General features: G+C 47.6%; 1 protein-coding gene across 1 annotated transcript; it reads left to right on the top strand.

The window, feature by feature from the left end:
* The first annotated feature begins 553 nt into the window (after window positions 1–553).
* On the top strand, window positions 554–10,922 carry LOC128406325 (zinc finger protein 501-like). Its single transcript, XM_053373624.1, has 3 exons — window positions 554–647; window positions 8,481–8,552; window positions 9,407–10,922. The coding sequence occupies exons 1-3, from the start codon at window positions 554–556 to the stop codon at window positions 10,189–10,191; spliced, it is 951 nt and encodes a 316-aa protein (XP_053229599.1). The 3' UTR covers window positions 10,192–10,922.
* The last annotated feature ends 229 nt before the right edge of the window (window positions 10,923–11,151 follow it).

Raw genomic sequence — 11,151 nt, forward strand, 5'->3', positions numbered from 1 at the left:
GTTTGCCCAGTTGGGCCAGTCTCCCCTGTGGCCAAGCCTAGTTCCCCTTCGTTGCTTCTTCCAAGCCTTGCGCAGCTCCTTCTGCAGGCAGTTTCACTGACACTGCACCCCCCTCCCCACCCCCCACATTTCTTCTTCCAAACTTGCAACGCACTTTGGCTTCATACACACTTATACTTTTAGAGTACATTCGACCCAAGCTTGTTAAGGCTTGGTGGGAACGGTACCCGTGTCAGGGCTACACTGCAGTGCCCAGAATTCCGGGAGGAAGGAAAGCAACAATATTTTTGTTATGGCTATTGATAAGAAGGGTTTTCTCACGTCAGAGACGCAGCGGAATCTGGAGGGGCAGAGAGGCGGGGCGGAGGACAGTTCATTTTCGGCTCTCATTGGTGGCCACTGGTGCGTAATTTTGGTCTTTTCCAGAAGGTTGCGCAGGTTGGGGAACGCGACCTGCGGGGCAGAGCCGGAGCGCCTGCCCGTTAGTCGCCAGGGTAGCTGTGGCCATTGCAGCCTGACAGAGGCCTTTGCGAGAACCCAGGGCGAGAGAACCATGTCTGAGGAGCCGTCCCGCACCCTGAGCTTGTGGGCGACGCTCCTGCAGGGACCTTCGGAAAGTAGCGGCAGCGAATGTCCGCAGCAACCAGGTGAGTTGGCTGGGCGGATGGGCGGATGGGCGCTGCAGGGGACCCCTCTGCTTAGGTAACACACGCAGAGGTCAGCTTCAAATCTACATAGTCACGTTGAGCCGACTGCAAACTCCCAACCTCTCCTACTTAGCAGGGTTGTTGTGAGCAAGAAGTTGCGGGGGGAAACGGACGATATGCAACATCTCTCCCCTCTCCCCCCCAAAAAAGATAAATGGAAGGCAATCGGATTTGAAACACACACACACACACACACACCCCATTGCCTTATACAGTGGTACCTCGGGTTAAGTACTTAATTCGTTCCGGAGGTCCGTTCTTAACCTGAAACTGTTCTTAACCTGAAGCACCACTTTAGCTAATGGGGCCTCCCGCTGCCGCTGCGTGATTTCTGTTCTCATCCTGAAGCAAAGTTCTTAACCCGAGGTACTATTTCTGGGTTAGCGGAGTCTGTAACCTGAAGCGTCTGTAACCCGAGATACCACTGTATGTTATACAGTTCAAAACGAGCCACGCTGCCCTAGCGCGTATTGATGGTTCCCATACAAATTGGTGGAGCGGTTTAGATGAAGTGTAACGTATCTCAGGAGTTAATAGCTGAGCTATGAAGCGGGGCTTCGGGGCTCAACTCCCAGCAGCACGCCCTTCTGCACCACATCCTAATCAAGTAAAAATGGTGATTATTATAATGGACACTATTATAACACTGGAAAGGGCTCCCTGGGGAGGTGGCGGACTCTCCTTCCTTGGAGGTTTCTCAGCAGAGGTTGGGTGGCCGTCCCTCATGGATCCTTAAGCGGGGCTGGAAGACCTTCGCGATCCCTTCCAACTCTACCATTCCGTGACTCTATGATTCCTGCACTCTAACGTGACAGGCAGTCAGGATGTGGAGGGAGCTGCGTGTCTGACTGACCCCCCTCCCGCCCCACATGAAATAAACCGGGACAGAAAATAATAGCAGGGCAAGGTTTAGGGCCGATTTCCCTCTGTGTGCGCAGTTAGGAACCTGGATCATTCAGGCTTGTTGCTTCTGAAAGACCTTGTGCAAAGAGCGGGGAACCTGTGGCTGTCCGGGTGTTTTCCAGACTACTGTACAATATCCATTATCCCTGGCCATTGGACACGTTGAATGGGACTGGTGGGAGCTAGGAGACCCAAATGGAGAGGCACAGTTTTAAATGTGTGATGTTTAAATGCGTGATGTTTTATTATGTTTTTATATATGTTGGAAGCATCCCAGAGTGGCTGGGGCAACAATATGGGTTGGGTACAAATAAATTTATTATTATTATTATTTACTCGTTGCATTTGAGGTGGAAAAGTAGCCTTTTTTAAAATCCATCTTTAAAGTTTCCAGCATTCAAATCCTTCGCATGTTTCCTCGGAAGTAAGTTCCGTCAAGATCAACGGAACCTGCTCCCAAGGAAGTGCACAGAGCACTGCGGTCCCCATCCTGTCGCGCTTGCTCGGAAGCAAGTCTTCCTGTGATCTATGAAGGATTCCTTTGAAATATAGTTTGCACAGGGTTGCAACAGTGAAATTTTCGTTTCCTCGGAAATAAGCGTGCACAGGATTGCAAATTTAGCACCCCTACGCGTTTGCTCGGGAGTAAGCCCCGCCAAACTTAAAGCAAGCAGACTTAATCACTATCAAGCTTTTATTACCTCGTATTTTCCCGTTCTCGGCTGAACTTTGTAAGATTTTATTTGTGCGGCAAGGAAACAAACGTTTTTTGTTGCTGTTAAATCATTCGCAATAGGATCATTTTTCGTTGTTGTGATCCCCCTCCCTCCCTTGCTCCCGGACAGTAAATAGCCCTTACACCAAAGTAAGCCTGGTGAAGATCGTGGGAGCCTGCGAATTAACTTGTTGAACCCCGCCCAGCCTAAGAGCAGAAAAGGGTTGGCAAGCTGGGGCGCGGGAGCGACTTTAGCAAGACAAAACTGCAAAGGTGGGAAAGCCTGCATTGAAAAATGTGCGTTAGCTGCAATTCCAAACCCATTCCCTGGCCCTGAGCTCGGCGGGGAGACCTCTGCACAGCCCCGCCTCTTGAGAAAGCGGCAAAGGGATGGTGGGGGTTTTGTGAAGAAGTGAAGGCATACAATAATTGTAATATGCAGCAAGAATTGGAAGTTTGGGGGAACCATGGATGGTGGCGAAATCCTATGTTGACTGAATGAATGTTTAATTTGCAATGTTGTTGAATTATTGCCTATTTTTGCAAATTTCTATAAGTGAAAAAAATAAAAAGAGAAAGCTGCAAAAACCTGTACGTACATTTGCAGCCGAATAAAGCACCGCAACACACAGACGCACAGCCAAGAATTTGTCAATGACCTGCTGCAGTGTACAAGCCCAAGTAAATGATAGTAATAGCCACATATATTGATTCTTTTTAAGAGGGGAGAGGCGAGGGAAAGTTAGCATGGGGACATGGCTAGAGAAAAGGGTAATTACGCATTCGGATGGAAATTTTTCCATTTTAGCTTTCCCTCCTTTCTTTTTACCCCTGAACAGTCAGTCGACCAATCTGTATGGGAATAACAAACACAATACTAACCTAAGCAGGGCTATCAAGATTTCTGAGCTAATGTATGCGGACGCTTTAGGAATGTACAGTATTTCATTGTGGTGGGGGCTACAGAGTGGCGTATACTGGCGTTGTGTTTAGCAGTCTGGTTTTGTACTTTCTCCCAATAAAGCAACATTTCTTCCGCACCATCACCTCCGTCTCGCTAAACTGGCGGGGGCGGGGCGGGGGACACCACTGCATGGCTTGCCTCAGGCCTCTGGCTAAAATGTCTCGAGCCGCTCCTGCATCTTACACATCAAATTGCTCGACTTGGAAGGAGCTTCTGCAATCTGGTCCCCTCCAGATATTGGTTTTCTTCCAGTCAGAGATTTTGCCAATGTTTTAGGATGTCTTTTTTCTTTACAATAAAGGTATGAAAAGCCGCTGACAAAAACCCCCATACATACATTAAGCAAAATAGAAACATCGCCACCCCACCCACCCTGGCCCCCTCCACCTCTTTCTCCCTTTTCTTCCTAATGTAATACTAATGTCTCAACAAATGAAACTGATCTGTAGAAAAAGTAACTTGAAAGAAGAGACATTGCACATACTTTTGTAAATCAATAAATCTTTAATAAAAATACGAATAATAATAATAATAATAATAATAATAATAATAATAATAAAGGTATGAAAAGGTCAGAATTTTGTTTCCTGGATTATTGTTTGGAGGAAACAAAATGTAGGTCTATACAGATACTGACAATAATGGTTTCTGTGAAACTTCATTATGAGTTTTTGGATTTCATCCTAAAATTTTACTAACTTGAGTAACTAGACAAACTGAGGCTAAAGATTCCCTAGGGATTGAGGCAACTTACAATATTATAAACTTCCTGTATTAAGGATGCCATCCTTCCCATGCCCCACTTAAGAGCTGCTCCCTGCTTTGAGGTGGTTGAGGTCTTCCAGGGATTCTGTAAAGGTAAGGGTAAAGGGACCCCTGATCATTAGGTCCAGTCGTGGCTGACTCTGGGTTTGTGGCGCTCATCTCGCTTTATTGGCCGAGGGAGCCAGCGTACAGCTTCCGGGTCATGTGGCCAGCAGGACTAAGCTGCTTCTGGCGAACCAGAGCAGCGCACGGAAAAGCCATTTACCTTCCTGCCGGAGCGGTACCTATTTATCTACTTGCACTTTGATGTGCTTTCGAACTGCTAGGTTGGCAGGGCAGGGACCGAGCAACGGGAGCTCACCTCATCACGGGGATTCGAACCGCCAACCTTCTGATCGGCAAGCCCTAGGCTCTGCGGTTTAACTAATAATTTCTTGTTTGCATGTTCCACCCCTATTGCTACTTCCCATCCAGCTCATCCAGGGGGTTAATTGTGTTTTGTCTCTTGATTTGCTGGGTTCCATTCCATACCTGCAGAGTGGAGAGTGTCAATTGCTAATTTCCTTCTGTAGGGGAGAATGATGTTCCTAAAGGTGACATGATGTTATAGCACCACCAGGGGAGAAGCTGGCTCCTGCTGAATTGGCTCCTGTGGAATTTCCCCTAGTAGAAGAGGGTGCTCAGAAGCAGCAAGAGGCTGGTGGGTCTGCAGAAGTGCCTGCAGAGATTTTACCTCTTGGGTGCCCCAAGATGGTCTGTGGGTGAGGGGACCTGTCTCAGTGCTGGGGGCAGGACCCAGGGTCACCCAGAGTCCTGTGGCTTTGGGGGAAGAAAGTCACTTTGGAAATTGCATGTCTTTGTTTAGCCCCATAAGTAAGCAAAGAGGCAGCAATATTTTGATTTGGAGTTTGAGGACAGAGGATGAAGTAGAGGGGGGGGGGGAGAGAGAGAAATGGACAAGGGCATTTCTCATGTACCAGAGAGGAAGCAGCAGGGATCCTGCAATTGTGTCTTGGAGTGACAGGCAAGAACTGCTTCGGGAATGGGGTGTGAGTTTGGAGGCCCTGACCTACAACCCAGAAGGAATAGCAGCTGCCCAGAAAGACTGAACCTGTGAATTAACCAGAATGGACTGGAAAATGTAGACTGGACTATTTGATTTACTCAAGAGGAGGGATTCTGTTGAAACCCCAAGCAAGCTACTGCAGCAAGTGAGGGGGTTCCTGCTCTTGGGACTGTGTACTAATTTAATGTGAGGATGCTTCTGGAAAGTCTTGTCAGTTTTTTAAATGCTGTTGATCTGTGTTTTGCATGTTTATTATGATGAAAACTGTTAATGAAGGCAAAGGGCTGCTTACCAGGGTCTGGGGAGGACATGGGAGGGCATTGGAGCTTCCTAGGACCCTCCCTCAACCTTCCCAGACTCTGACAAGTGAGACGGAACTTTCCTTACCATCCTCAGAGATGCTCCCAGAACTCTCATTCCTCCTTCTCAGAGGCCGGTAAGGAAGGCAGCTCCTCGTTTCTCAGGCTTTGGGATAGCCACATGAGGGTTAGGGTTAGGAACACTGCCAGAGCTTCACACCGCCTTCCCAAAGCCCAGTAGGTGGGTACATTGGAAGGCAGGGATAAGTAAATGGAGAGCAGAGAGCCATGGGTTTCCCCAGCTCTCCATTTATTTTTTAGTTTCCTCCCCACCCATGCAAGGTCTCTATTGCATAAGAGATTCAAGTGTAAGTTGTAGGCTTCCACAGCCTTCCACAGTTCTCAAGTTTTGGGGCCTGCCTGAAGAGCTGAAACCAGGTATTCTCACTCTGTCACATGCAGGCCTGTGGAAAGCTTGTATGAGGCCTGGGCAGGAGTCTTGTTAGAATAAAGTTATAAACTCAAACAAAAAAAGCAGCTGGTTCCTGGCTTAGCTGTCCAAGGGCTGGGGCAAGTATACCTAGCTGCCTCTTCCCTGGTCACATGCACTACTCATTATAGCATGCTGGCTCATGGTCCTTCATTAATCTCTCTGTCTCGTGGGTGCAAACCATGCCCCCCATAGGTTGGGAGACATAGCAAAAGGGCAGATCCCTGTGGTGTGTCACCCTTTGCCTCCCACTTGGCAGTCTACTACCTGCAGCATGGCAGGCCTCTCCACATCCACTAACAAACCGCCCCCTCCTGTGCAGAAGCAGCTCTGATTAGCACTTTTCCAAGCAGAAAAAAAAATTGCTTAAAAGAATTAAAGAGTTGTAGCAGCTGCAGCTGCAGGGAGCAAAGTTTCTAAAAGCCTCCCTTCCTTCCCTTTCCAAGATAACCTGGCTGCTGACTCCTTTGTCCTTGATGCATTCCTGTGGTTGTTGTGGGAGGGAAGAAATGCACGCACACCAAATCCTGAGCTTCCTTCCCATCTGTGCAGAATCCTAGCTTCTCCCTCCATAGTTGGTCAAAGAGCTCAAAGTGTTTTCATGGGCCTGATTTACTCTTGAAGTAGCCTTGAGAAGGTAGGCTGCAGAGAGGGGAGAGAAGGCAAGGTCACCAAGGAGTTCCATGGCCGAGAGGGGATTTGTTCTTTATTTGCACCTGGCACTTATTGCTGGTGCCCCTTGGGACTCGTAGCAGCAGGAGTTGGGAATTGTGTGTGCCCAATCTGAGAGTAAGGGGAAGGGAACTGATGGGCAGTGCCACCCCATGGGTTAGTGGCAAGTGAGAAGGCAGGGCGGGTGGAGAAGGGGGCACTGGCTGATACTGGTGGGGCAGTGACCCATTTGCCCAGTTGGGCTGGTCTCCCCTGTGGCCAAGCCTAGTTCCCCTTCGTTTCTTTTTGTAATCCTTGCTCAGCTTCTTAGCGCTTCTCTCCCAGCTCATTCTGCAGGCATCACAAAGCACTTTGGCTGCATGCAAACGTGCACCTTTAAAGTACATTCAAAGCACATTTTCCCTCTCAGAGACTTCCAGCCACTGTGGCGTGTTAAGGGTTGCTGGGAATGGTACCTCTGTGGGACTTATACCCCACCCTACCCCCATTCTCCAACAGTGTGAGATTCCAGGGGTTCCGGATGGCTACCCAGGGTTCATGTTTCCTTTTGGAAATGAGGCACAGTGGAGACACTGGTGTCTTCATGATATATGGGTTACATATATATACAGCCTGAGCCTACAATGCAGGGCTTCACAGCATTAACACCCCCAAAAGGGTCTTGTTTCTCCTATAGCCACAGCCTTGGATTCAATGAGATATCTGGCATGGCTGTCTCTCTGCTTGCTGCTTTCCTCCCCGTCACAACACTGCAGACTCAGCTCTAAACTCTGACTTTTGTCCTTCTCACTATCTGCAAGTTGAGGGAGGGGCCCCACCCATTTGCTGTCTCTCACAGTTAGTAACTTTTCTGTTAGTATCTTGTCTATTATTTCTTTTGCACATCTGTGAAAATATGTCCCTTTTTCTAAATCATTTCTAAAACACATAAATTTTTAAATGGCAATTAGTTACTAGGGTGGCTGAAGCCATCGTGGTCCAACCGAAGGCCTTTCTGAGGCTTGTGTTTGTGGAGCAGTCCTGTGCCTCCTACAAGTCTGAGACGCCCCTACCTGCTTTAGAAGGTAGCAGCATCATATGACGGCAGCTGCCAGGTGAGCTGGCTGGGCAGGTGGCTGCTGCAGGGGCCTGCTCTGCTTAGGCTAATAGCAGGTTGGTGTGTCTAACTTCAGGCAGGGCTGGTCCTAATCTTTTTGGCACCAGAGGGGAACCACAGAAAGATCCAGCTGTCCACCTGCCAGTTTAGGGAGATGGAGGTGGTGGTGTGGGGGGGGGACGTGCTTTATGTGGAAAAGTACAAAACCAGACTTCTCAACACAACTCCAGTACACACCACTCTGTAGCCCCCACACAATGAAGTGGCAGTGCTTTGTACTCTCTGGGCTGTTTCAGAGGTGACCTGCTTTTAGCATGCCAATTCCAGTACCAAGGGTCACAGCCTGAGCTCTGCATTGCCTTCACTCTGCCTGCCCAATGCACATGGGAACACGCTCAGATGTCAGTTTCAAATCCTAGTTTCCCCATAGAGTCCACATGGTCACACCTTGGGCCAACTACAGCCTCCTTGAGCCATCCAAGTTCTGCTTAAAAACCTCTAAGGAGGCAGAGCCCACCCACTTCCGTTCCACCATTGAACACCTCTTACCCTCAGAAGGCTCTTCCTGACCATAGTCAGAATCTCAGCACCAGGAAGAACTTTCTGACAGCAAGAACCGTGGGTTCTGACACGTACCTTGTAGCAGTGGGGACCACCATCCTTCTCCAAGCCATGAGGTGCATATTTATAGGATCGGAATACAAAACCCCTGTCCTTGGCTTTGAGGTCATAAATACAGATTCATTTGAAATGGTGAATGTTGCGTGGCCAACAGAAACTAATATTGTCTCTTTCCTTAAAAGAATTGGGCCTCGGTTCCAAAGAAGGACAAGGTCCACTTCTCCAGGATTTCAAACAGGAGGAGACATCAGCAGGTAGGTTGTGGGGCCCTTTTTTGCTCTGGGCAGAGAGGGAAGGGAGGGCTGTTGCCTTCATGTCGTTCTTCTGGACTCCCTATCTGCATCTAGTTGGCCCATTTGGGGTTCTTGGACTAGGCTTGCGGGGGGGGGGTCCTCAAAGCCCCTCTTGATAGCACTCAGTACTTCCCACATGACACATCTCCCTCCCCAAGTCATGACCCTTGCCTTGCCCTGCTTCATGGGACATCCTTTCCTTTGGGGAAAGCCACAGCTCGGTGGAATAGCACACACTTTGCATGTGAAGCTCCCTGAGATCTTCAGATGGAGGGCGCTATACAAATTTAATAGTAATAATAATAAAATGCAGAAGGTCCTAGCTTTCTCTGGTCTCTCCAGTACCCTCACCGGAAGCCCTGCAGTCATAGTCAGAGAGTACAGGACTGAGCCTGACTCAGTACCTGGTAGATTTCCATGTTCCTATATTTATACTGGACCATCTCTTTGGACCACAGCCAAATCCATAAGAACCACAGAGGAGTGATTTGTTCCCAGTTTGGTTTCTCCCCCATTCTTGCTCACATCTATCCCACCCCCAGCACAGTTGCATCCGATGAGGAGGGCAAGGAAGCACAGCTGTGCTTAATGACAGAAGGTGGGAGGCAGAGCAGGAAGAAGCTTGTTTTGTTGTCTTGAAACTGCAGCATATTCAGAAGCTAACCTCAGGTTCAACTGGGCATAGAGAGAAGAAGGGGGAGATGCTAGAAAACTGTAAAATCAGAGGTGCAGGGAACAGGGCCCAATCCATAATGAGAGTCTCTTATTCTGCTTTGCAATTTGAACGACATTTTCTTTTTCTCCCTCCCTCAAAGCAGACAGTGAGCAGAACAGTGAGAATTATGGGGAGCCACACTTGGTGTCATTAGAAAAGGTGAAGACTGAAGAAGAGGAAGATATGTTTGTATATCGAGAACCCCAAGAGCATTTGAAGAGTGATTCAGATACTGACAGTGCAGATTCCTCCTCTTCTGATGTACCCCTGAATATACAGGTGGTAGATTTCAAAGAAGAAAGCCCAGAAACAGATGTCATGCACAGCACACCATATCAGTATCAACCACAGTTTAATGCACAACACAACAGCAACACAGGAGGGAGATCATTTCAATGCCATGAGTGTGGAATACTCTCAACATGCCACAGTAGCTTTGTTAAGCATCAAAGAATCCACACAGGAGAGAAACCATATGGATGTCCTTTGTGTGGAAAGTATTTCAATCAGAGTGGATCACTTACTCAACATATAAGAACCCACACAGGGGAGAAGCCATTCAGATGTACTGAGTGTGGAAAGTGTTTCACTCAGCAGGGAAGCCTTACTCAACATCGAAGGATCCACACAGGCGAGAAACCGCATGAATGCCAGGAGTGCGGAAAGCGCTTCACTGAGCGTGGAAGTTATACTCGACATCGAAGAATCCACACAGGGGAGAAGCCATATAAATGCCAGGATTGTGGAATGTGCTTCACTCAGAGTGGAACCCTTGCTCAACATCGAAGAATCCATACAAAGGAGAAACCATACAAATGCAAGAAGTGTGGAAAGTGCTTCAGTCAGAGTGCAACTCTTAAGCAACATCAAAAAACCCACAAGTAGGCGAAACCGTTTTAATTCTTGGTGTGTGGAAAGAGCTTCAATCAAAGTGCATCACTTAATTCAAATCACAGAACAAACACAAGATAATCTGTTGTAATGCATGGAGTGTGGGAAGCATTTCAGTGACAATGGAACTCTTACTTGACATCAAAGAACCCACCCAGGAAGAAACCATTTAAATTCATGGAGTGTGGAAAGAGCTCCAGTCAAAGTGGATTGCTTACTTCACGTCACGGTCTGTGATAAATTATGCTATGTTCCTCATCCCTTCCTCATTCTCCATAAGGCCCCTAATTTTATTTTATTTTTGCCTGTCTCCATTGGAAAGTTATTCCATTTTTATTGTAAAATTGTCTGATGTCATTTGCAGCATTTGGATTTCAGATTTGTTAGTTAGTGCTAAATCCATGGCTTTATTGATGCTTTAGTTAAGTCTGCAATTTATCCCACTAGCATCTTGACTTTCTTTTTCAACGAAACTAAAGCTCCAATCCCAAGGAAAAGTTTGCTGGGTTATATTAATATAGGCATTGGCCTCTCTGCTTTTGTGCCTTTGTGTGTGCAGGTATTTGCCTTTGACATGTCAGGTTCTGGGGGCTCAGCTGAGTCTTCAGAGAAGGCACTGTTAGTTTCATCTCTTAAGTCCAATTTTGGCACTTTCTTTTCAGGTCCACAGTAGTCTTGAAGCATTATCTTGATGTGATTATGGTTTATTAGCAGTTTAAATGCTTTTTAGAACCACTCTGAGGGTCAGAGACACTGATTTTCGGCACCATTTAGCTCACTGGCTAACCATACAGCAGGCCTCCTTCCCCTGTGGAGAACTTATTTAAATGCCTGGAGTGTGGAAGGAGCTTCAATCAAAGTGGATCACTTACTTTGCATCAAAGACCATTGAAATGTGTGGAGTGTGGAAAGAGCCTTAGTGCGACTGGTGGCCTGATTGTGCATCTGAGAACC

This window comes from Podarcis raffonei, chromosome Z (genome assembly GCF_027172205.1).
Source record: "Podarcis raffonei isolate rPodRaf1 chromosome Z, rPodRaf1.pri, whole genome shotgun sequence".
Lineage (NCBI taxonomy): Eukaryota > Metazoa > Chordata > Lepidosauria > Squamata > Lacertidae > Podarcis > Podarcis raffonei.